This window comes from Pocillopora damicornis, chromosome 10 (genome assembly GCF_964200805.1).
Source record: "Pocillopora damicornis chromosome 10, jaPocDami1.2, whole genome shotgun sequence".
Lineage (NCBI taxonomy): Eukaryota > Metazoa > Cnidaria > Anthozoa > Scleractinia > Pocilloporidae > Pocillopora > Pocillopora damicornis.
In genome coordinates, this window is record NC_142679.1 from 21,253,478 (window position 1) to 21,279,248 (window position 25,771).

General features: G+C 39.6%; 4 protein-coding genes across 4 annotated transcripts; all 4 read left to right on the plus strand.

The window, feature by feature from the left end:
• The first annotated feature begins 65 nt into the window (after window positions 1-65).
• On the plus strand, window positions 66-5,307 carry LOC113666740 (anoctamin-4). The gene is made up of 5 exons (XM_027182528.2): window positions 66-1,266; window positions 1,814-3,366; window positions 3,490-3,614; window positions 4,148-4,568; window positions 4,839-5,307. Exons 1-5 carry the CDS (start codon window positions 970-972, stop codon window positions 5,173-5,175), a joined length of 2,733 nt encoding a protein of 910 aa, XP_027038329.2. The 5' UTR covers window positions 66-969; the 3' UTR covers window positions 5,176-5,307.
• Window positions 5,308-9,304: 3,997 nt separating this feature from the next.
• On the plus strand, window positions 9,305-14,309 carry LOC113666674 (anoctamin-4). The gene is given in 6 exon segments (XM_089185793.1): window positions 9,305-9,511; window positions 9,839-10,105; window positions 10,684-12,239; window positions 12,784-12,908; window positions 12,984-13,407; window positions 13,945-14,309. Coding segments are annotated over 6 exon segments (2,676 nt in total). The 5' UTR covers window positions 9,305-9,439; the 3' UTR covers window positions 14,177-14,309.
• A 984-nt stretch (window positions 14,310-15,293) lies between these two features.
• On the plus strand, window positions 15,294-21,732 carry LOC113666734 (anoctamin-4). The gene is made up of 5 exons (XM_027182524.2): window positions 15,294-16,045; window positions 18,021-19,567; window positions 19,655-19,779; window positions 19,874-20,294; window positions 20,706-21,732. Exons 1-5 carry the CDS (start codon window positions 15,707-15,709, stop codon window positions 21,001-21,003), a joined length of 2,730 nt encoding a protein of 909 aa, XP_027038325.2. The 5' UTR covers window positions 15,294-15,706; the 3' UTR covers window positions 21,004-21,732.
• Window positions 21,733-22,150: 418 nt separating this feature from the next.
• On the plus strand, window positions 22,151-25,528 carry LOC113666691 (uncharacterized). Its single transcript, XM_027182485.2, has 2 exons — window positions 22,151-23,097; window positions 24,904-25,528. Exons 1-2 carry the CDS (start codon window positions 22,285-22,287, stop codon window positions 25,291-25,293), a joined length of 1,203 nt encoding a protein of 400 aa, XP_027038286.2. The 5' UTR covers window positions 22,151-22,284; the 3' UTR covers window positions 25,294-25,528.
• The last annotated feature ends 243 nt before the right edge of the window (window positions 25,529-25,771 follow it).

A 25,771-nucleotide genomic window follows, 5' to 3' on the forward strand; every position in this document is an offset into this window, starting at 1 on the left:
CAATAGGTATCATCCTTTATCATAATTTTATCATAACGCGTACGGTGTACCTAACATCTTTTACTCTAGTGTTTACCAATCATTCATATGGTTTATCATTTACTCCATTTATACGTACCAGTTGGTCATTTAAACCGCCAACGCCCTCCTTATTATACCAGGTGTTCTATATCCACGTTTTTGTTCAGTTTTGCTGGTGGAATTATGAGTCAACTTGTTTTGTTTCGTCACCCCCTGGAGCGCTCGCTTCATTCTCAGCTACAGGTGTTTTTTCTGAATACTCCTCAGCCCAAAACGTAATAATGACTCACATGATAATTTAAAAAAAAAGTACCACTATGTTCCTTGAAAAGGTTATCTTCCTCATTGCATATCATCTATGTTTAACCTTCATGTTTTCGAGCATGAAGAGTTTTCTCTATACCAAAAACGTTGGAAAACATCCAAATATAGCGAGCCAGTAAAAACCATTTAAAGGACGAAAATTTGCCAAGCTCCTGTCAAAATTTTGACCGCTTTGAAAGCGATTTGTTTCTATTTAACATACTTCGCTATGACCGATAGTTACTTAGTCGAAATATTGCTCCTGCAGTATAATTACTTTACTTTCGCATGAGATGATGAATCGGACTGTTGTCACAAAGCCGCTTTACGATAATTGTGCAGACATTTCCATTAACTACAAGTACAGAAGCATCACTTCTAGTAATAAATTATTAATGCTGTCATGGGCCCCTGTGTTTCCAAAATATCATAAAAGCAGCTTGAATTAATAATAACGGCGCGAGTTTTTCAACGCTGATTCGCATTTCGAAGCCATTCTTAACGCCTTTTGAAATTTTCGCCTGCTTTAAAAGGACATTGAACCTAACACATCCTGCCAACGTATTTCTCAAACAAGAATTCCTTAATTTAATCGCATCTGTCATCACCTGGCCACCGTTGCAAAGCTGGAAATATAAAATTGATATGGAAAGGGGATCCTATGCGAGATTGGACCGAATCGATAACATCCAGATAGAGTTGAATGAAAAATCGCAAGTATCCCTTGAAGACGATCCAAGCGAACTACACAAGAGAAATAAAACCTACGAAAAGCATGTTGATTACGTTTTGGTTTACGAAACTCCAAAGGATGTCAGTGGAATGGATGATGATGCTCTCGCAAAACAAAGGAAACTTGTTGCATGGCGATATTCATTTGAAAAATGCCTTGAAAATAAACTAGGGTTAGATCTGCAGCGTAAGACTGTGATCATCGGGGAGGTAAATAATTATAGATTAGAAATTCTATTATTGCTATTTCATTTTATCACATTCAATGTTTATTTAGAGGCTTATAAGGTCATGTTTTAATTTGCATTATTCGCAGAGCTTTTCAGTAAATTTTCATTCTCCAAGTTTTCATAGCTAACAATAGCCGCCTAGAATTTTATCGATCTTTTAACATTCTTTAATCTGATTTATAAACTCAAACGAATAGAAGAATCTCAATATTAATTGCAGGGTAATGGTTGAAAGTACTCACTAAAGCCTTGAATAAAAATATTTACCCTGTAAAGCTTTGCGGTAAAAGTACCATCGCCTCGACACGCTAAGAGTAGGAACTACTTACGTTAGCTACATGAAAAGTAACCATCTGTGTGAATTACGTTGCCGTTAGAAGAGACTCTGTCGGGGGAAGGGACAGCGATGAAATGTTTTATAATACAGCCGCACATTCTCTCCTTTTCCAGTTTAAATTCGATTAGCTCTTGTTTATATCATCAATGTTCATGTAAAATTTTGAATTTACTTTTCATGCATTATGCAGGATCCAGAAATAGAACGTACTTTTGTGCTGATCCATGCGCCTTGGAATGTGTTGGCACAGAGTGCTGAGCGGATGAGATTAAAGGTTCCTCTTCGACCCAATGACGCGGTATTTTCTTCATGGATAGAGAATATAATTGGTCACAAATTGTTCGAAAAGCTGCAGAGCAAAAATCCTTTTGTCCTTCATGATTCCACCCTAGGCGAAAAGCCGAGCTTTTACATGGCTCCCTTTCTAGAAGACCACTTGAGCGAGTATGTGAACAACGAGGACAAAGAGAGCTTTTTTAAAGTCTTGGATCGCCACTACATCGTCCAACACTTGCTTCAAAATGCCCGGTTTGCGAGAGGACCGGACGGGGTCGGGCTACAAAGGCTTCTTCTGGATCAGGTTTACCTCGCAGCGTATTCACTTCATGATGGCCCAGATTCGCAGGAAGAAGGAGAAGCTGCAACAAATGATCGACAGAAGCTGAAAGCAGACTGGGCAAGATTTGGCAGATTCTTCAAGCATCAACCTTATGATGCCATCAAGGATTACTTCGGACACGAAGTCGGCCTCTATTTTGCCTGGCTCGGATTTTACACCGCCATGTTGTTTCCTCTTGCCATTGTTGGCTTGCTGGTATTCATCGCTGGTGTTATTTCAGCAGGCTCCTACATCCCTGTTCAAGATCTTTGCGACGAGAAAAACAGAGGTCGTTGGTATATGTGTCCATTGTGTGACAAACAGTGCAGCTTTTGGAATCTAGCTCCCGACGTCTGCATGTATGCTTACACAACGCATCTGCTTGACAACGATGGAACTGTGTTCCTTGCTTTTGTTGTGGCCATCTGGGCCACGCTATTCCTTGAGTTTTGGAAACGTCGCCAAGCATCCCTCGCTCAAGAATGGCACACCTCTGAGTTTGAGGAAGAAGAAGAACAATTTCGTCCTGAATACAGGAAAAGTTTACCAAAAGAACAGTTGCAAATGTTTCTCTTTAAACGTAACCCAGAGACCGGAAAAATAGAACCTTTAGTTTCCAAGGTTAAGACGTACCGAAGATATGGCACAGTCTTTGCTGTGGTAGCTTTCATGATTCTTCTAGTTCTTGGAGCTGCAGTTGGCGTAGTGGTATACCGTGCCGCCATGTTTGCTGTACTGAGTGGTAGCAGGGACAACAATGTTCAAAAACGTGCTCGTATCATCACGGCGGCAACGGCTGCGCTTATCAATCTTGTTTTTATAATGTTTTTGTCCAAAGTGTACGAGAAGCTGGCAATTTGGCTAACTGACTGGGAAAACCCACCCACAGAAAGCGCTTACAAGGACAGTTTCACATGGAAAATGTCTTCTTTCCAGTTCGTCAACAACTATTCAGCCTTATTTTATATTGCTTTCTTTAAATCAAACCTTATTGTGGGATCTCCTGGAAAATACAGGAGGCTGATGAGCAAGTATCGATTAGACGGCTGTAGCGAGCAGGGATGCTTTTTGGAACTTGCTGTTCAACTTTTTATAATCATGGTGGGAAAGCAGATTTTCTTCAATATATTTGAAATGGCGATGCCGTAAGTACCAAGGACGTTCTTTTAGAGAGCTTGAATCTTTTCGGAATTTGTTTATTTCTTTCGTTAGCACAGTTTCAAACCTAACAGCCTATTCTAAGTGCGCATGCTCTCATTTGGTTTTAGATATTTGAGTCTGTTGAAGAATCGGCATAACAAAGAGAATCCAGATGACTGTCCTCAGTACGAAAGCGACTACGATCTAACTGCATGTGAAAAGCATTACATGTTCTGGGAGTACTTAGAAATTGGTAAGAATTTTAAATATTGTGGAAATTGATATCTTTTCAACTCAGCTGAATTTTCAAAAGCCGTTGTAAGGCCAAGTTCATGATCAAGTGAAGCAAATTTGTAACTCAAATGGAACATTGAAAAATTCAAATCATGAGAATAATAATAATAATGATGATGATGATGATGATGATCATAGTCATAATAACGATGACAATAGATATATATATATATATTGCATAATAAATTGATGTGTATTTGAATATAATATTCGGTCTTTCTCTCGTTGGTAGACTTGCGCATCGTGATTCGCTAATATCGACACCAACTTTACTGTTACAGTCTAAAGATCCATTTCAGAAATTTTTTTCCCATTTACAGCTACTTGGTGGAGACCTCGTGTAGCCGCTTCTGTAAGAAGCCCTGTTATCTCAAGATAACATAGAACTAGTCTATAAAATGCATTTTGGCCTCTGCTGATACATCTAGATTGTATGCTCACTGAGGCAAAGGGTGGCAATCTCAGAATTGAATCATTCTTGACTAATTTCAGTTTTACAGTATGGCTTTGTGACCATGTTTGTGGCTGCGTTCCCACTCGGCCCGTTGTTTGCCTTTATCAACACCATCATTGAGATCCGTCTGGACGCTATCAAGTTCTTGTGCCACTTTCGCCGACCGGATGTTGCCCGTGTTGAGGACATAGGGGCCTGGTACGACGTCCTGGAAGCTGTGACAAGAGCTTCAGTGCTGGTGAATGCCTTCATACTTGCGTTCACTTCAGAGTTTATCCCGAAACTCCTTTACAAAGTCATGTACGCTCCTGATCGTCATTCCTCAGGTGGAGGCACTCTGAAGGGATACGTTAATTTTACACTAGCTGCCATTGATTTGGATACCCTCTACTCGTGGGAAAATGGAACCCAGCCAGACAACCCGACAGAAAATCTAAACTACACAAGAAGTCATTGCAGGTAGTTAAATAGCTTTCATCGCAATAGCAATAGAGTGTTCAGAGTGGTAGGTGGTTCATGGTAACTTAGGGTAGCTTCATTTGGAGCTGCTGTCTTTCTGAAATGAAATCTGTCTTAGAAATGACCGATCTAACCTAGATTAATTGCTGTTTTCAGCTTCCTTCAGCTCCTCAAGAGGTACAATAGTCTTGGGGCAGATGTTTACCCTACAGTATTTGCCATACACACAAAGAAAACTTTCGTTTCATGTTCTGTTTCCTCTGTGAATAGATATCCTGGATACCATGATAGCACTTACCCGTATGGCTTCTCCAAAGCATACTGGCACGTCCTAACTGCTCGGTTGGCCTTCGTGTTCGTATTTCAGTTTGTAGTTTACACTGTGACAGGATTTATTGCTTGGTTGGTGCCTGACAAGCCTGATGAGCTGCAGTTTATTATGGAAAGAGAAAGAGAAATGGTCAAGACAGTGTTCTATACTCCTGAATACGACAGTGACATCGAGGAACTTAAGGAAGAAGAGGATGATAACGTAACACAGTATGAGGATGCCCTGGATGAAATCAACGTTGAAAGCAAAAAATTTGATCAAACACACGAGTCTTAACCCTAATTACCTTAGGTGTGATACACATGCAACTTCTTACCCCAATTTCAATTCATTATTTACATCAAAAAGACGATAAAAATTTAGAAAATTATCAGTAAGAACTTCAATGCTTAAAATTGCTTTTTTCTGGGGGGGGGGAGGGAGGGGGGGGGAGGGAGGGGGGGGGAGGGAGGGAGGGGGAATCTACGCCCAGGCTTTTAAACAGCAAAACCACGTATATTATTTACGCCCAGGCTTTTAAACAGCAAAACTACGTATATTATTGTGAGATACAGTGAGACTGGTTGATTCTGTTATAGTGGTCCACTGCCGCTGACAAGTCCTATAAGCTAGAAAACAAGTTATCATAAGAGGAAAAGCGTCTATAAATACATGGAAAGTAAATTCGTCACTAAGAGTCTTTCATAATGTTTCAGGAGTAAAATTTCTCCTTCAAGCTACCAGGACCTTCCGGGCGTGCATGAAAAAATATGACGCGCGTATTTCTATTGATTTTTTGCCATCATCTAATCAATACTGCGATGCATTTGGTTTATCATTAATTGTAAAACGTCCTCTCTACGTGGTGTTGAGTTCAGTAATCATTAGCATTACAGCATTAAAGATCTCTAAAATTAAAGTGTCTTCCATCATCAAGTCACACCTTGAATTTCTCCAGGCCAAAACACTGCCTATACCAGATGAGGCATGCTGGTTTTAAAAAATGATCGGTGTTAAGTCTACACTGTCATCCTTAAAAGCTTTTGGAGGTTGCTCTGGAATCAAAAGCTGAGTGTGAGAATTTCCTCTCCAGCTCAAGATATTTTGGTCAGCACCCTGTGTTTATCCTGATACAATTCTTGTGGTTAGCGAAAAATAAACTTTTTCATTTCGACCTGTGATTTGAGTTATTAGTTGATCAACTTCTCCGAGCCAGTGTAAGGACACGCAGAGTTTGGGACAAATAACCAAGCTATAGAGGAGAGTACCATCATATTATAACCAGAAGGGTTCGGTAGGCGCCCTTTAATTGAGATCCTAGTCTTAACTTTTATTTTTTTTTAGTTCTATAACTTTCACTCCTGCGGTTTTCATATGTCAATGCCGGGCAGAAATATGACTGTGTGTATTAACCACCCGCTTGGGTGGCGGGTGCCATAGTCAGGATGCACCAGGAGGAAAGGATCACAGAACTCTGGGAGAAAGGTTAGCTGTGTAGCCATGTTATTCTTTTTGGGGAACACAAATGAGGAAATAGTATTTTGTTAAACGAAAGGAAGGCGAGGAACGAGGGAATCAAGAGATCGAGCCATTAGCTTAACTAAAGAACACGTTTGCGTTTTGGAAAAATGGTTTCCTTTCTAAATGATGACAAATTGTCAAAACCCCACCTGCAAACAATTTATACTTCGACCCAGGCGGACAGAAATTACAAACATTTATGCTTGCTGAAGACGAGAAATTTACAGAGATCCAATGAAATAACACACAGGCGTTAAAAGTCAGCTCTTGGGATTAGTTGTTGATTGGAGGTGTATGAAGGGGCGGAAGATCTTGAACAATAGTATGCGTACGGGCGTTATTTTTCTCTATGCTTCTCTCCTCGAACGTGACTAACACTTCGCGCTCGCCTCGCGTTCGCCTCCGTTCGCCTGAAAAACGTAAAAAAAATTACGCCTGTTATGCTGGCTGGGCCTTAATATAAGTCTTATCAAAACATTAACTTCAGTTACGCTTTCTCAAACGGAACTGCTGCTTGTTGCCATATTAAGGCCATCACTTAAAGACAATTTTTATTAATGAAATGAATTTCATTTCTAAGGCCTTGGTGGGGAGGATTAAGTTATGCAGGGGAGGGGGGGAGGGTTGGGAGGGTTGGGAAGTAGCTTGCACAGTCATACTGTTACACGCTTGTTGTTGGATGAAGATTTTTTCAAAGTGGTAGCTCGGATATATAAACTTTAGGTTCTTACTCATCGTGAACTGGATAAATTATTTGCCTTAATTGAGATTGAAATTTGGGTGAACTCTACTCCGCGAGAGAAACGGGATTAGGAATAACTCGTGAGAGGAAAGCCAGTTCTGTCAGCTTAACGCCTCACGGAGGTTGACATTTGTCTTTAAATGGAGACATACTAAGATATTATTTTTTTGAGAGGGCACGGTAACGAATCCTGCAATCTGATTGGTTCTTTACCCGGTCAGTATTTTCCTATCTCCCCTCACGAGCCACGGTAACGCTTCCGTGAGTCGCCGAGTACATTCCAACTTTCGTTGCCATTTTTCATAAATATATCTCGTTTTTCCGGCTGGGGAGTATTTTTAAGCAAACACGTAGGTCACTACCTCAAGCCTATAAGCAACTTATGAATCCTCTCTTTCCTCTCTCTGAAATCACTTAAAACGTGAAGTATTTGGTTACAGTTAAACTGAACGATGGAACTTTCATTCATTTAATATCTGAATTTTCTCAAACAATTTGTTCGTAGTGAAAGAGCGAGCGACGTTTTAATTTAAGTTATACAACAAATATACGCTCTCGGTGAGTCTTTCCAAGTCCGTTAAATTTGGACATTTGTACTGTAAATTGCACAACAGAAACTGAAGGAAAATTAATGAGAAAAGGCCGCTTGAATCCCCGTGTGTTTCATCGGAGGGTGCCATTCGAATTTAGTTTTTGTGGAGGAAAGACCAGATTTACCCACACCATTGCAGCAAACAAACGAACAAACTCTCACAACTTCAAAATAAAAAATTTGAATTTACTCACAATTACTTTCCTCGCCGTTTACTTGAAATGAACAGAGGTAAATCTTCGTACATGAATGAATCGTCGATGAGAGAGAATAATACTTTCCGTTAGATCATTGACTGTTTTTGAAGAAAACATTGTCGTGACAGTCTTTGCCAAACTAGTTCCGTTGTTTTTCAAAGGTTCTTGCGCTTTTTTTTTTCTTATGCGCTCTCTAATTGACAGGTGTCAGATTGTGACAGATACTTGTAAAAAAAGATGTTTCAAAGTTTGTTTGGAAGCCTTTTAAATCACCTTCATCGTTATGGAAATGAAAATGTTTCGGTGAGGCATTTCTATTTAATTTGTATCACCTCTATTTTAACTACCATTTACTCGCTCAAAAATTGTTCAGTTTATGGAAGATCTTACCGTATTTACAGCCCTAAATCATTCGAGTTCTTTCGGAAAGAATTTCGTCAAGTTTAAAAAAATAAATATGTTTGTAAGATCCAAGTGTAACATTTTTTCTATTATTCGTTCTTGCGTAATTTGTTTTTCCTTTGCGTACGCAAATTAGTTTATACTTCTTTTCGTCCATTTGTTTAGTCTTTTTTTTTTGGCGTTAATTTAGGTGTTTATTCCTTTCTGTCAGTTTTCGCGCCCTCGTTAGCGTTTCTGTGCTGTTTCATCTTCATTAGCGCTTTTCTAAGTTTCTATAGTTTTATTTTCCGCATGTTCTAGCGTATTTTTCATATCGTAGTTTTGCAGTACAGTTTGGGCAGTTCATTTTGGTCCGCGCTTAGCGCAGTTCTGTTTAGTTTCTTGCAAGTCTCTTCGCGTTATTCGCAGTCCGCTTTACAGCAGTTTTCTCTGGCCGAAACAATTTTCAATCCACGCTGTTTGTATGCACACTCTTAGTACCAAGCACGTCGGCTACAATAAATCTTCATTCGAATTTGGTTTGTGGTGTTGTTATTAAAGGCCAGGAGACTTACACGCTTATTGCAGTTTCAATGTTATTTACCGGCTAAGGGTCGGTCTGTATGGTGAAAAATTGTGACCTCAGGCAGTATTTTCAAGACCTTGGTCGCAGTTTTTCACCATACGGACCTCCCAGCCGGCAAATAAAATATGTATTTACGCAGGAGCTTTGATTTGATATTTACTGACCAAGATAAGCTCGACGGAATAAAACATCACCGCAAATTTTAGAATTGCCTTGATCACCCAGATTTCTGCTTGGGCGAGTGGAAGATAGGGAGCTTAAAATATGTCTGTGCTTCATTTTCACAGTTTCATTTCAGCTAGTGCTTAGCTCTATGGCTGAATTTATATTGTTTTAAATAAAGAAATTTAGGAAGGCAAATATATTAGGACTTTAATTTTGTATTAATTCACTGGCTAAGGCTCTCGTTCGTGGGACGTAACCCAAAACACAAGCTCCTTTTCGTTAGCAGCTATTTATAACGTGCTGGGAAATAAAAGAAGCCGGTTCGTTCAACTCCGTTCATGATGGAGGTTGACTCTTTTGAGAAAAAAATCTAATAAATGACTAGCAAGTACAGTGAATTTAAATTAGATACCGTTGCCGAAGAGAAGCGCCTCCAATTAAACACATTAGTTAAAAAGCGTCGTTCTCGATCTTGAATTGACAGCGTTAGAAAATTCGGAAGCCCCTGTGAAGATTTTACTAATGTTTTTAATTTAGTTCAGGTTTTCTTATCAAAATGCGTAAGTAAGTCCTGCAGTTGCATTGTTATGCTCATTTGAGTAGACTTTGTCCTCGAGTGAACTCCAGAAATATCGAGTAAGGCACGTAGCATTGTTTTCAAAGAATAGTATAGTGCCTCAAGGGAAAGTGATTTAGTGGTTTTGAACACTTTTCGAGTCTCGAAGTGCTACTTGAGTTCAGTTTGCTTTCAACAAGCCGAACATGAGTAAAAAAAATTATCAAGACTTTTGGACGAAGAAGAGTATGGAACTGTTTTAGAAAATTTTATCACGGATGATAACGAAGGAGTTTATTTGAGCAGTAGTGAGCCGAGGCGAAGAATTGATTACGTGTTGGTGTTTGAAACTTGTGAAGAAAATGAAGAAGCAAGTGAACAATCTGCGGCTGCCACTCTTAAACTGACGACTCAAAGAACATATTTCGAAAACCAGCTCGAAAGACGAGGATTAATCCTTCAGCGACAGACACGCGCGATTCAACAGGTAAGACCGCTTTTTGATCTGTTTAGTAAATAGAAAACTAGCTAAGCGTTACGGTTAACGCTGCACGCTTTGCCACTTATAAAAAGTAAACCAAAAGCCGACTAGCTAGTGCATTTCTGACTTTCAATCAGAGCCTCATTATTAATTAAAACAGTGGTAACAATTAACAGTAAGAAGAATTGTTTTCTATTTTTGTGAGGTTTGATGTTAATTCTCAATTAAATTTTGCTCGTGTTTTATTAAAATTTTTTTATGGATATGAAAGTGACTTGGACGATAAGAGATGACACATCGATTACTATGCAAATATGAGCAAATTTCATGGCCCAGTAAGTACGCATCTAGGAAATAATTTGGTTTTAAAGGAGAGAAGCGTTTCGCAACATTTGGTTGTTTGCGCAAATCTTGATTAAGAAGGTCAGAGTCCACTTTCCTCGGCTTAGCTTTTGTTTAAAAGTTATTTTCGTGCAAAAAGTTTTGGAAAGGGAAATTGCATTTATTATGAACTTTCCGTCACATTTCAATAAAAAAAAAAGTTTCCGTTACATATTTAATCTTATCTTTTTTTTCTCTTCTAGAAGGATACTGAGGTTTTGAGGCATTTTGTCTTGGTTCACGTTCCCTTGGAAGTTCTCGCTGAAAGAGCCGAGTCTGCAAAACTGAAGGTTCCCTTTCTGGTTAACGACACCACTTTTACTTCTTGGATGGAGTACTTGCTGGGATCAACTGTAGTTACGGCCATTAACAGGAGAAACCCTTTTAAGATTCGTGATGCATCTATTGAGAAAAATACGGATTACTTCATGGGCCAATTCAAAAGAGATCATCTTTCCAAGTATGTCTTTGATCAGAATGTCGGTGAAAATTCGCTTTTTCCAGTCACTGATCGCCAACATCTTCTGCAGCAAATCCTTCACAGCACTCCATTCTCAGATCAACCGGATGACGTGGGTCTCTCGAAGCTTCTTTATGATGGTGTATATCTGGCATGTTATCCTTTGCATGAAGGAACACATCGATTAGAAAGTGGCGAGTCTCCAAAAAACAAACGCCAGCAATTGAAGAGAGACTGGGCAAGATTTGGCAGAATTTTCAAATACCAGCCGTACGACGCCATCAAGGAATACTTTGGCCATGAAATCGGCTTGTACTTCGCCTGGCTTGGATTTTACACTGGCATGCTGGTTCCACTTGCAATGATTTCTTTGATCGTCTTTCTTTATGGCATCATATCAACTGGTTCTCATATTCCAGTACATGACATGTGCAACGAAGACAACAGGGGTCGATGGTACATGTGCCCATTGTGCGATCGACAGTGTAGCTATTGGAATTTAGCTCCAGACACATGTATTTACGCCAAATTAACGCATTATTTTGACAATAATGGAACTGTGGCTTTGGCTTTCATCGCATCCATATGGGCGTCACTTTTTCTTGAATTCTGGAAACGTCGTCAAGCTGTCCTCGCCCAAAAGTGGCACACATCAGAGTTTGAAGAAGAGGAAGAAGAATTTCGCCCAGAGTACTTAGCAAGCCTGACTGAGGAAGAGCTTAATCCTTACAAACCTGACCCGTTAACCGGAAAAATCGGCCCAAATGTTTTCAAAATCAAGAAGTTTCGACGATTGGGTTTTGCGTGCAACGTCATTGCCTTCATGATCCTTCTTGTGATTGCAGCAATGATAGGTGTGGTTGTGTACCGTGCAGCAGTTTTCGCAGTTTTCAGCAGCAGTTCTGACAAGAAAATTGAGCAGGGGGCCCGGATCCTAACAACAGCTACAGCAGGCTTGCTTAACCTGATAGCAATCACGATTTTAAAGTTGGTCTACAACAAACTGGCTGTCTTTCTGACAGACTGGGAGAACCATCCCACTAAAACAGCTTATAAAGATAGCTTCATCCGCAAGATGGCCCTGTTCCAATTTTTCAACAACTATACTTCTATATTCTACATCGCTTTCTTCAAGTCAGAAATGATTGTTGGGACTCCAGGCAGGTACAGAAGAGTGCTGGGTAAATATAGACTGGATGGGTGTAGCGAGCAAGGATGCTTTCTGGAGCTGGCCATTCAGATTGCCATCATTATGGTTGGACAACAAATTTTCTACAACATCACAGAAATTGGAATTCCGTGAGTACTTTCATATGATTTGTTTTGTTGAAGGAAAAGTAGTTAAATGAGCTTTTGGGTCAACAACAACAACAACAACAAGAAAAAAACAGAGGTTGTGGTTGATGTGCCCTATGGATTTTGCCGCCATCACTGATGTTGTTGTTGTTTTTTTGTTTACTTTTTTGTTTGTTCTCTTGGTCGGCGTGTCAGTCACATTTTTCGGTTGGAGTTTCATCTATCTGAAAGAGAAGACATAAATTTGCGGTCTGTTGGTTCTATATTTTGCATCGTGTCTAGTCAAGTTTTTTAAAACGCCAGGAGGATATTGCACCAACAAAAGTTACTCATACACTTAATGATGTAATTTGTTATTCTTTCCATGGTATCTAATAGGCTGAAAGAGAAAATATTTACTTATAGTACAGCTTAGGAGCGCAAGCAGAAGTACAAATGGTCTCAATATTTTGAGGACACCCTTCTGGCGTATGTACGCCGCAAAGTTCGTGACTTTTTGACCAGTTGAGCAGCGCAATCATTAACGGAGATCCGTTTATTTCTTCAGGTACATAATGTTGTTATGGAAAAGGCGAGGCCAGGAGAAGGTTGGTGACCGACCACAGTATGAGCAGGATTTTGATTTGAGTCCATTGGAGGAGCACTTCATGTTCTGGGAATACCTTGAAATGGGTGAGTCTCGACAATATATCGGAGAAGCGTGTTTAAAAACTTCATTTTAATCACTCATGTCATTTTTACCTTCAGTTCTGCAGTACGGCTTTATAACCATGTTTGTGGCTGCATTTCCTCTTGGCCCATTGTTTGCACTTTTAAATGTAATCGTAGAGATTCGCTTGGATGCCATTAACTTTTTGTGCCACTTCCGCCGTCCTGATGCCGTCCGAGCTGAAGACATAGGAGCCTGGTACACTGTATTGGAAACCATCACTAAGATTTCCGTGTTGGTGAACGCCTTTGTGTTGGCTTTTACCTCCGAATTTATTCCCTAGCTCGTCTACGAGATGATTTACTCGGGACGAAATGGTGATCCCTCGAGTAAAGGGACACTCATAGGATACGTCAATAACAGTCTCGCATCCATTGACCTGAAGACGCTCTTCACATGGGAAAATGGCACGCAACCAATCAATCCCACACAAAATCTCAATTACGCGCGGGACTACTGCAGGTAAGTTCGTCAGAGGAGATGGTCTCTAAAGGACCAACATGCTTTTCCAAGGCTCAATCAATTAATATCGAGGTTTAGTCGCAACACAATGGAGGTATAACAATTCATGAGAGATAATATCAGAATGAGGCTACATAAGTCTTAAGAGATATCTCACCCAGTTTTCTACTTTCTTTGTACCGTCTAAGAAGCTCGAGAAAAACAGCATCCCTACAGTAACACGAAACACTAGTCACTTCCCATCATCCTAAGCTTCTCTAGGATTGGGGGGGGGGGTGGGGTCCTGGGGGCCCGTGACACCCTCTTTATTATGCATAACGCACAAACACCGCGTAAAGGTCGACATGACGATCTGGTGAGTACCCTCTGTATGACTAATTATGACCCTCCTTGTGAAAAATCCAGGCTACGGCCCTGGTGCTATTCGTATTTCAATCTTTTCTGCTCCTGGGTACATAATTGTGGGTGGTTAGGGTTATAACTTTCTTTGCTTTTTTATGACATTGTGTTAAGCCGCCTTGTTTGCATTTCATTTAGGTATAAAGGTTACCATGACAACTTTTACCCGTACAAGCGCTCCAGTGAGTACTGGAACATTCTTGCTGCTCGACTCGCTTTCGTGTTTTTTTTCCAGTTAACTGTGTATTTCATAACAACATTCATCGCATGGATCATCCCCGACATACCTGAAGAACTGGAATACAAGAAGAAGCGAGAGAAAGAGCTGGAAAAAGCAATTATCCATGATCAAGTTAACTCGAACTTCTAATATTCTCGTAATTCGCCTTCGTCGCTTTTTAAAGTAAAGGACGAGTTATCATCACAAGAAAAACAACAATTACAATCTTTGTTCCGTAATATTTTAGAAATTATAAGACAATTTTCAAATAAATGAGCCAAAAGGCCTATGAATGAATTGTTCATAGACTGATTATTTACAAATAGAGAGAGTACAGCCACTTCAAAAAGCGAATGCTTAAGTTCAGCTAAGTGCCTCGTAGTTGCGGTTAAAAGAATATTTGAAAAACGTGAAATAAATGTGATATCTTATCTTATTGTTATCGTTTCACCGCATTAAAAAGTGAGGACCTATTGCGTTCTGACCTGCAGTATTATGCAGTTTACTGATTTTGGGGGGGGGGGGGGAGGTATCTAAGTATCAGTCTGTCCCTTTGAGAAGAAACGTAGGTAGAGAAAATGTCGTGACTAGAATCTCACGCCTCACTAAGAACGATCAAGTTATAATGAATACTCTTCACATTTAATTGCGCCGGGAAAAACCATGTGTTTCTACAAATCTTATTTTTGAACTGTGACCTGCTAGACAAAGAAAAACTTCTGCCCCTGGGGTTTTTTGTGATTAGCATGACTCAATCCCGCCAGAGCCTATATTGTACGTCCCTATCAGATGTTATGTTTACTTCTTCATTTGAAGTGTCTTGCCAACTGCAAAATTCCAAAGAAAAGAAATCCTGGAACATCTAAGATGTGAACTCGGGACAGCAATGATCATCAAAGTTTTATTCCGTCGGATAAATAGACAAGTAAACTTTCAATGGGAGCCTCGTGGACAGAGTCACCAAGGCAACATTACGCTTTCAGCAAAAAACGCTCGGCTACTAAGAACGAAAGCGTTTCGCAAGTAATGCCTTGGTTATGAAAAACGAGTAGGAATTTTTGTCCAATATCACCCAAATATCGAAATTATCAAAATAAATTTGTGGTAAATTCGAGGATAATCAATTGAAAAACACCGTTTGTGTATGTACCACTGATTAGGGATTTTAAGCTGCTCCAGATAATGTCAGCAGGAACTATCAATAGCTTTTTGCGAAAAGCTTTAAATCTCTCAGACAACGTTTCTCAGCTATATTGGTGTGCTTTTTGAAATCTGCGTGAATATTCGCGAAAAGGTGTTGTTTGTACAGCTGAAGTGCTAATTGCAAATGAGTGTATATATGTTTATTAGCCAAAGAATTGAAAAATCATCACCAAAACTTGATGTGAGCGTTCTAGATCCGGTGGACATTCCTAGCAAAAATTTTGGATTGTTACCGTTTTTCGGGGGCTGTTCTCATCAATATTTATATAATTTACTGGCATTTTAATTATTTCATGAAATGTCTGCTACAAAGCGTCTTGTTTGTTCCAGAAGAATACCAATTCCTATCAGAAGAGCCGACTGACGATTCACGCCTCATTCTAAGTTTGTGTGGGTAAGAGGAACTTAATCTTGACAATAGAAGCACATAGTTGCATATCATCAAAGGCTAGGACTTCTTGATTTAAGTTTCTGTCTATGTTATCGCGGCTACTCAGAAAGCGAAAGGATCCAATAATGGACAGAGGATCGTATTCTGAGTTAAGCCAAACCGACGGATCCATCCAAGGCGTTGAACTGGAGGTCAGCATTTCGCCATTAGCAGAATCTCCGGCTGATGAATCATCCACAAGCAACAGGGATCACGAAAGACGTACCGACTATGTTCTGGTGTACGAGACTTGCGAAGAGAAAGATGAAAAGGACGAAGAATCCAAGAAGGAGGCAGAGGCTCTGGCACAATCACGGAGATCTTTTGAAAGACGCCTTCGAAAGAAAGGTTTGATCCTTCAACATGAAACTGTCATTGCAGAGAAGGTAACGTTCTCTTTACATTTATTTATTTTCTCAGATACTTGATTCAATGTAGTTTGGCAAAGTTCCACCAAAGATCTTGAAAGCTTTTGTACAACACTTATAAGCTTTAATAAGTAGCTTTTAAAATCAGATGGTGAACCCCACATACTGGACATAATTTTTTTTTTTACTAAGGTACTCCTTAATTGAAATTCTGGAAAAGAGTTTGCATAAAAATGAATTTCTTGATACTAATGTTTTCATTTTCATCTTTAACGGATATTGACTTGTGTCTACTTGTAATTAAATGCGCTTTGAATTGAACTGAGTCGTTCCAATCATACAACAAATACAGTCAAACACGAACTAAATGGTCCATCTTCTTCTGCGAAAAACTTTGGACTATCTCTTTCAGTACATTGTGACCTTACAAAATGAGAAGAGGGTAAAACTTCTAGCATGTTAAAGTAAATAAAACTATCCCAGATTTTGTTATATTGGTCGAAGTTTTCATTTGTGTTCTATATCAGTAAAAACAGTCATGGATTCGGTAGCAATGGCGAAACCTACTAAGTCCCTCTCTATTCAACAGAAAACTTTACAGTCTGTTCGATCCGCTTAGTACACTGCACTTTTCCGCGGTCACTCAGAAGAAGGGACTATTAGACAGTGAAATGTGTTTATTGTTGGCCATCGTAATCGAAAATTGCTAATTTTGTTTATTCAGCCAAAATTATCCCTAGGAACAAAAGAATTGTTTAAAAGTGTGATCGTATAAACAAAACTTGTGGATATATATTGTATTCGAAATACAAGGCGTTGTTTATTTATTCAAATGAGGCTTTTGCCATGCAAGTTGTGTCGGCTTTACACACTTACACCTTTATCGACGCGTTTCTGAATATCAGAGCTCAACTATCGAAAATTTCTTCACGTGGGAACACAACATGGAGTTTGGGAATCTCGACGACAAATTTACCATCCCGAGGAGCTGCAAAATTGAATGTTCGCTGAATGAAATGTTGGCTATCAGAGATCTAAAAACAAATAACAACAGACTCACGAACTGAGAAAAACGGTTTTGTAATTACGACAATTGATTCCAAATGGTCACCTTTTCATGTCACTTTTCATATTTGTCATCTTGAGCACATTACTGTAGATCTATTTATAAAACATGAACTGAATTTTGCTTTTGGCTCGACAATGAAATCCTGAAGATCTCGTGACGTTATTTCCTATTGATACCTACGTTTGGATGAAAACTAACAAGGATCAAAATGGATAAAGTTCCATTTGTATTCAAAATTGTGTTACTCGAGATAAAGTTTTAACCAGTCCAGATGCATCAATTTAACCTCTAGTAATCGTGATAGCGTGCCCGACCCGCTGTCTAGACCTAGACGTTCAAAAACATTTGCGGATAGTATGCATGCGTGGGTGCATTAAGTTTTGTTTATAGGGTACGGCTCAGCACGAATTCAATACAATCGCGCTATTTTTAAGGCTTAAATTCCGAAAGAGAGGAAGGAAAGCAAACAAAGGCTTACCTCAGCAGCACCAAGACAACCGTGTATTAGAGATCACTTCTCAGACACGCGTGATAAGCAAAGCCTAAGGATCGGTCATCTATCACGTGGAGGGAGGGAGGAGGGGGTTGGAGAATTTTGGTCGTGTCAGAAAAAAAAAATATCCCCCTCCCCCCCCCCCCCCCTTATTGGCAGCTGATTGGCAATCAGTTTTCTGTAGTCCTACCTTAGTGTTCGATTAGCGGCGATTGGTTCCCCCTCCGCTCCCCCCTGAAAACCACGTGTTCCCTTCAAAAACCTCCTCCCTCCATAACCCCCGAGGCAACAAAATATAAAACATACCGCTTTAATTTTTCAATTAATATGTAGATGTTGATACGCTCTCTCACAAAAGTTTCCATTTAGTTGGCTATCTTCTTTAATCCGATGTGGAGTCTATTTGATGCCCTCTTCAATTTCACATTTAGGAACCTGAAGTACAACGCCATTTTGTCTTGATCCACGCCCCTTGGGAACTATTAGCCAGCCGCGCCGAAGATATGAAATTGAAGGTACCTCTCCAGCCCAGTGATGTGGAGTTTACCTCATGGCCTCAATCTTTCTGTGGACGTGATCGATTAGAGAAAATGGCCAGCTGGAATCCCTTGATCATTCATGATGCCACAGTTAGAGAAAAAGCTGATAATTTTATGGGTCGTTTCGATAAAGAGCATCTGACAACGTATATGAATCATGAAGACAAGGAAATGTTCTTTCCCACCGTGGATAGAATGCACATTGTCTATCAGATACTGCAGAACACCCGATTTGCACAAGATCCACACTGCCTTGGACTGAAGAGGCTTGTATTGGATGGAGCCTACATCGCACACTATCCATTGCACGAAGGTACAGAAAAACTAGGCGATGGGGATTTTCCAGTCAATGATCGGCAACGCTTGAAAAGAGATTGGGCTCGACTGGGCCGATGTTTCAAGTACCAACCCTACGATGCCATTAAGGATTACTTTGGTCACGAAATTGGCCTGTACTTCGCCTGGCTTGGATTTTACTCCGCGATGCTGATTCCACTCGCAATCGTTGCTTTGATCGTGTTCTTGTACGGCATAATAACAACAGGCTCCCACGCCCCTGTACAAGACATATGTGATGAAAAGAACGACGGTGTTTGGTACATGTGTCCATTGTGCGATCGGCAGTGCAGTTACTGGAATTTGGCTCCAACGACCTGTCTTTACGCTTACGTCACGAATGTCTTTGATAACGATGCTACAGTTATTTTGGCGCTTGCTGCATCCATTTGGGCCACGCTCTTTCTTGAGTTCTGGAAACGTCGGGAGGCTTCTTTGGCATCCGAATGGCACACCTCAGACTTTGAAGAAGAAGAGGAACCACTTCGTCCAGAGTATGTTAAGAGCCTGACAGAAGAAGAAAGGAATCCTTTCAAGCCAGATCCAGAGACTGGGAAGATTGTGTATAGAGCCTCTAAGATGAAGCAGTATCGTCGCTATGCCACAGTTTTCAGCGTGGTTGCTTTCATGATATGTTTGGTGATAGCTGCAATCATCGGTGTGGTGGTGTTCCGAGCAGCAACCTTCGCCATTCTCAGTAGCAACCCAGACCGTGTTATCCAGAAGCGTGCTCGTATACTGACAACTGGCTTTGCTGCCTGCATCAATCTTGTGGCCATCACGGCACTGAAGTACGCATACAACAAGCTGGCCGTTTGGTTAACCAACTGGGAGAATCCTGCAACTCGTAGTGCTTATGAAGACAGTTTCACGTGGAAGATGGCCTTGTTTCAGTTTGTCAACACCTTTGCCTCAATTATCTACATCGCATTCTTCAAGTCACAGTCAATTGTGGGATCTCCGGGAAGATACAGACGAATTTTAGGCAAGTACCGACAAGACGGATGTAGTGAACAAGGTTGCTTCTTGGAGCTCTGCATCCAGATCGCGATCATTATGGTTGGACAACAGATTATTGGCAACGTTATTGAAGTTGGCATACCGTAAGTGGGCAAACTTGTCTAGCTAATTTGTCAAATTGACATATCTATAAAAAACTAACGTTTTTCAATCATTACTTTATAATCTAGATCGTTTCAGTTGTGGTTGAAACGGAGGAAGGCAGGAGATTCTGGTGATCGTCCGCAATACGTTAAGGACCATGAACTGAGCGAATTGGAGGATCACTACCTGTTCTGGGACTACCTGGAAATAGGTACTCTAAATCTATTTAGCATCTTTACAAAATAACTTTATTATGTATTTTAGCCTTCTACAAAACAATAACTTTTTTTTATCATGTCTTCTAGTCCTCCAGTACGGCTTTGTGACTATGTTTGTGGCAGCCTTTCCACTCGCACCAATCTTCGCTCTTATTAACGCGGTTTTGGAAATCCGAGTGGATGCCATCAACTTCGTGTGTTATCACCGACGGCCCAGAGCCGTTCGAGTTGAAGACATAGGGGCGTGGCACGGTGTTCTCGCGGCAGTGACCAAGATTGCGGTGCTAATGAACGCTTTCATTTTGGCATTCACCTCGGAATTCATCCCTAAGCTCGTATACAAGTACATGTTTGCACCGGACCGAAACTCTCCTGGAGGAGGAACTTTAAAGGGATACATCAACAACAGTCTCGCTTATATTGATCTCAAAACACTTTACGCGTGGGAGCCTGGAACAGAACCTATGGACCCTACTGCGAACGTGAACTACACAAGAGAGTACTGCAGGTAATTTGTGAGTCAAGTGCAAACGCGAGAATCTGTCATGACACTTACATAAAAGTATTACAGAAAGAAAAGGTTTTCATAGAAATGTTGCTATTTCTGAAAACCAAGTAGATGCTACAAACGTCGTTTCTCTTTAGGATACTTTTTTGTCAAGCAAGTCTCAGTACGCACGCAATTATTTATTAAATTCAACTTTAATGTCAAGCAAAATGGAAAAATTTATACAAGACACACTAAGTCAAAAAATTATCGTTTTGTAGTTTGATATCTGTAATTCTTTTATCGTAAAGGACAAAACAAGGATGATCAATGTGTCAATCGAGAAAAGAATATTATTAAAATGCAATTGTAAAGGAATGAAGCACCTTTAAAAAGTGATTTCAGTATTCTTCTTTCCTTTTTATCCCTTAGGTATTCTGGCTACTTTGACAACACATATCCATATAATCGCTCTAAAGAATACTGGAATGTGGTTGCTGCCAGACTCGCTTTTGTGGTGGTCTTCCAATTTCTTGTCTACTCCATAACCAGCTTGATAGCCTGGGCTGTCCCGGATGTCCCTGAGAACCTGAAGTTCAAACAAGAAAGAGAAAGACAAGTGGTGAAAGAGAAGTTAGGAGCTCCTAGTGACGACGATGATAGTGGCGAGGATGGGGAGAATGACGCAGACAAAACGACCGAAGACGTAGCTCTTGTTTCTGCCATCTAACTAAAGCAGTTTATAAAAACAACAATTCATATCTAAATTTATTTTAAAACATAAATTTAGCCCCGTGAGAAAAGTATTTCTACATATATTTAGTATAGATTTATATGCAATTATCAAACTAGTATTAAGAAGCTATTAACCGTAGACAAAGAATCTCTAGTGTATAAGCTGGATCAAGCTTTGGCAGGACTTTCACAAAATGTCCTTCATGTTATGGACTCGCGCATGAAATTATTAAGGGTGATAAAACTAGGTGACTTGGTATAAAGTCATGTTTCAAATTAATTAATTTGCGTCCTTGAAAAAGTAAATGATCGTCATGCTCTCGTTGTGGAAGTAACACGTATTGAAAGCCATCGTAATTTAGCATGCTTGGTCTGGATGATATAGATTTGTTCTATTAGAAAAAATCAATATTACATATATCACTTTGTAAAAGGACTCTATAGGATAATTTCGTCGACTATGTCATGTCTTTGTGAAGAATCAGCCTTTGATATCAATACAAGAATTGTATCAAAATGGATGAATGTGAACCATGATTATTCCTTCGTGTGTCAGAATTTCAAGCCGAATCTGCGTAATCAGAGGAAAAAACTCGACGCTGTAAAAGCGTTGGGAGCTCCAGGCTGCGAAAGAGGTAAGGGAAAGAGGGCTTATCGGCAGTCTATAGAAAATGTGAAAAACAAGTCAACTGAATATTAATAAACAATAACTTCAACGTTTTAAGTCTGTTGTTAGTGTTTATTCGCATACAATATAGTATTTAGCGATCGTGAGGATATGAGACATCAGACAAAAATCTGGCAGCAAGTCCAATAGTGATATCCCCCACAGGAGCTTAGCTTAGGAGCGACCAGGAGTTCTACATGTAGAGAATAATACTTGGGCGCGCGTAGGTATGGAATTTCTCTTAGAGTTTTACAACTCGATGGCTCACAAGTGAGCGCAGGGGACGAGTGAGATGTCGAGTTGAACACGAGAGGAGAAATTCCATATCTACGAGCAACTTTGTATTTTTTTGTTCGTTATATAATCTAACGCTCGAAACCTCAGCTTTTTTACTCTTTACGGTGGCTAATTTACGTTTTCAACCCAGTTGTTAACACTAAATTACCTGCTATACTCTCCCACTGACGCAGCACCACAGTTTCTTTAGAAACTTACCCCTTCCAGGAAGACTGGGGAATAAGGACTCCTCGATCCAAGCCTCTTCCGTGAAAAAGCAAAATGGCTGCCCGACATCGGTGAACCACGAAGTTCTATTTTGGGGTCTTTAAAATGAGGCGCAGTGTTCGCTTAGCAGCCAGAGCCATCGAAGAAGTTGCATCTCAAAATAATAAAGCTCTGCAAACTTCAGGACAGGCAATCACAATAAACTTGAAGGAAAAAGAGGGAAATTATTCAAGGAAGGAAACGTCGAGTAAGAGTGAGACCCGAAAATCTAAGGCAAGAAAACGGGCTCGAGCAAAAAGTTCCACGGAACAAGACCACAATGAAAAGAAAGGAGGTTACCTGATAAAATCAGTAGCGGCTGAGGAAAAGGTCAAGCCAGAAATTAAACGAGTGAAAACAGAGCCTGGCATACATGCGACCATCAAGTCTGAAGACAAACTCAACTTCCAACCTCTCCATGAAAAGCTTATAGGAGCACATGTCTCTATCAGTGGTGGACTGCATAACGCTGTATCTGAAGCTCTAACCATTGGTGCTAAGGCATTTGGAATGTTTTTAAGGTCACAGCGTCAGTGGACGAGTAAACCTCTTCAGGACAAAGATGCAGAGCTATTTAAAGAGGCTTGCTCGAAAGCCAACTTCTCGCCGCATTCTATTCTCCCACATGGTATATATTTGATGAACTGTGGCTCTCCAGATGAGGAAACTCTCTCCAAGAGCCGTGCCACTCTGGTGGACGAACTGAAACGCTGTGAAAGGCTAGGTCTATGCCTTTATAATTTCCATCCTGGCTCTACGTGTGGCAAGATTACAGTGGAAGAATCCGTAGGCAGAATAGCAAAAAGTATTAATCAGGCACACGCAGAAACAAAATATGTTGTTACCGTCTTAGAAAACATGAGCTGCCAAGGAAATACTGTAAGTGCTAATATTGTTTTGTTATTGGTTGTTGGGAGTGAATTTTCTGTTATAAAATAATCCAAAACAAAATAATCATTGTAGCCAATCAGAACAGAGGAAAATATCACAAAGAACAATTATTATTCAGAGTAAAAATAAGGGGTGGATAGAACAGTAGGGACCAAGCCATGATTGGTTTTAGTTTTGCATTCTATTGCTTGAAATGTTGGTAGATGTTCTCTAAACTATTAATCAGCAAAACAATGCCAAATTACCTTCAATACTCATTTGAAAATTTCTTTAAGACTGAAGCACATGTCCTGGGGCTTTTTCATACAAGAATGGTACAGTCTTGAATCTCAGGCTCCAAAAGTGCCAAGTTTTTTATTGGTATTTTTCTTTAAGCTCCTAATAAGAACATTTCAACAAATCTTAAGCATTCTTATTTCTCAATTGATATTTACAGCAACAGGTACCTCATTGCCAATAGGTTAATCTAGAAAGAGACTTAATGTCTTATGCCAAAGTCACTGCAATACTCATGCATAATAGTGAGCCAGGGTAGGAAAAAACTCAGTTGGGATTGCCCAGGGCAGGTAAATTTTGATTTTGGGCATGTGAAAATGGAAGTTTGGAGGAGGTGAAATTAGCCTCCAAATAATTTCCAATCAATTTCAAAACTTAAGACTACATGATGGGATTAAAAAGAATTTCACAAGAAACCGTGTCAAAACCACAAAGAAACAACTTACAGTAAAAACAACGACAATAAATCACTGTATTTTGAGTACTTTTAGAATACAGAAAAAAGCAATCCATCCCTCTGTACCTTAACTTTTTTTGTGCAAAACAAAGTTTGCAAGTCACCAAATATAGTCTATCACTCATTAGAGACAGTACCTGGTAAATTATGTAACTGATAAGGCATGAGCAATGCATGCATAAATTTGGGCAAGTAATATTTTAGTGGGGGCAACTGAAAATGTACTGGCCCACTGGGCAACAAGATTTTAAGATGTTTTTCCTGCCTTGTGAACTGAATGTCAGATACATGATGCAAACCAGATCTAGTAAATAGACTTTTACATCCCAACTGAAAACACTCCTCATATATTGTAATAGTATATAAAATCTACATGTATTTGACTACAAATATTATTCATCATAGCAATCCTGCTCTTTTGCTTTAATTGCATAATACATGTATACTTTGAGTAACTTTTTTAAACAATTTGTCAGACTATGGATGTGCAAATATTAACATGTTAACTATAGGTTAGAATAGACATTAGGTGTTCTTTCAATATTTTGACCCTTTCACTTCTAAGATTTCAATAACTGTTACAATTATTTTGTTGAAAAGTTTGTCACCCATTTCTTAAAATTTCAGATCTGAAAATTTGGTGTTGATCAAACAATGTTCTCTCCTTGTTATTTCTTTTCTTTCCATCTCTGGATATGGTATTAACCTTTTAACCCCTAAAAGTGACTAGCATCTAATTTCTTCTTACAATATCACCCCTAAATCATGCAGTACAGTCATGAGAATAAAGGAAGATTACCATCAGCTAAAAAAGTTATTGATTGTTACACAAATTCTTCTTGTCAGCACCTTAGGGAATGCTTGGAGAACAGTATGGAGAATATCTTTACCAATGTTAAGGTGTTAATGGTCAATATTGTAATGATATATTCCCATGTTGTCACTCCTGTGAGGGCAAAGGTTAACTGAATGTCTTTGTGTTTTTGTTTTTTTTTGTTTGTTTGTTTTTTTTGTTTACTTTGTCTATGCTATTGGCCTTAATTCTACACTTATTTCAACAGATTGGTGGTAAATTTGAAGAGCTGCGAGGTATCATTGACCAGGTCCAGGACAAGTCTCGTGTAGGGGTGTGTCTGGACACATGTCATGCCTTTGCTGCTGGGTATGACATTGCATCAGAGAGAGGCTTTGAAATAATGATGGATGAATTTGAGACAATCGTTGGTCTCAAATACCTGCGAGGTGTTCATCTAAATGACTCCAAGGGAGATCTGGGATGCCACTTAGATAGGCATGAAAATATTGGCAAAGGGAAGATTGGGGTTGAGGCATTTAGGCGTGTGATGAGAGACCATCGTTTTAATGGTATCCCAATGATTTTGGAAACACCATATGTTTCTGAAAATGTTTACCAAAAGGAGATAAAGCAGCTGTATGCTATGAGTACATAAAGGAAAGATTCAATCAACATGTAGCTCTTATTTTGTTGTGTTTCAGTATCCTCCTGCCAGTCCTTACGTAGAAAGGTTTTTTCAGGTTCTGTTTGTTCGTTTTTGAGTTATCAAAGCACAGTCTTAATGTTATATTGATATTCATTAGAATTTTATGTTTGTTTGCTAGTTTACTTTTTGTCATATCTTTACTTTTTGTCATATCTTGAATTAAACCTTTAGGATTTACAAGGAATATTTTTTTGAGATAATTCTTTCTGCATTTGCTCTTATAGACAAGGAAATATCCACTTTGAATTTCACAGTGTCATTTAAATTACGTGATATGATCTTTGTAAGGTCTTTCTTGATCGATATTTCTCTTTGGAGTATGAGGCTGCTTTCCAACCATGAACAGAGAACCCTTAGCTGCTCCACTCTAAGTATTTCATATATTAGTCAGAGTAATTTTCGATCAAGCGCCGAAAGAAAAACTTGT

Excerpts from the sequence above, each read along its gene's own strand:
- LOC113666740 (XM_027182528.2), top strand. The coding sequence starts at position 970 with ATGGAAAGGGGATCCTATGCGAGATTGGACCGAATCGATAACATCCAG. Across the intron at positions 3,367-3,489 it reads ATATTTGAAATGGCGATGCC|ATATTTGAGTCTGTTGAAGA; the intron begins GTAAGTACCAAG and ends ATTTGGTTTTAG. Across the intron at positions 4,569-4,838 it reads TACACAAGAAGTCATTGCAG|ATATCCTGGATACCATGATA; the intron begins GTAGTTAAATAG and ends CTCTGTGAATAG.
- LOC113666734 (XM_027182524.2), top strand. The coding sequence starts at position 15,707 with ATGTTATCGCGGCTACTCAGAAAGCGAAAGGATCCAATAATGGACAGA. Across the intron at positions 16,046-18,020 it reads AAACTGTCATTGCAGAGAAG|GAACCTGAAGTACAACGCCA; the intron begins GTAACGTTCTCT and ends TTTCACATTTAG. Across the intron at positions 20,295-20,705 it reads TACACAAGAGAGTACTGCAG|GTATTCTGGCTACTTTGACA; the intron begins GTAATTTGTGAG and ends TTTATCCCTTAG.
- LOC113666691 (XM_027182485.2), top strand. The coding sequence starts at position 22,285 with ATGAGGCGCAGTGTTCGCTTAGCAGCCAGAGCCATCGAAGAAGTTGCA. Across the intron at positions 23,098-24,903 it reads TGAGCTGCCAAGGAAATACT|ATTGGTGGTAAATTTGAAGA; the intron begins GTAAGTGCTAAT and ends TTATTTCAACAG.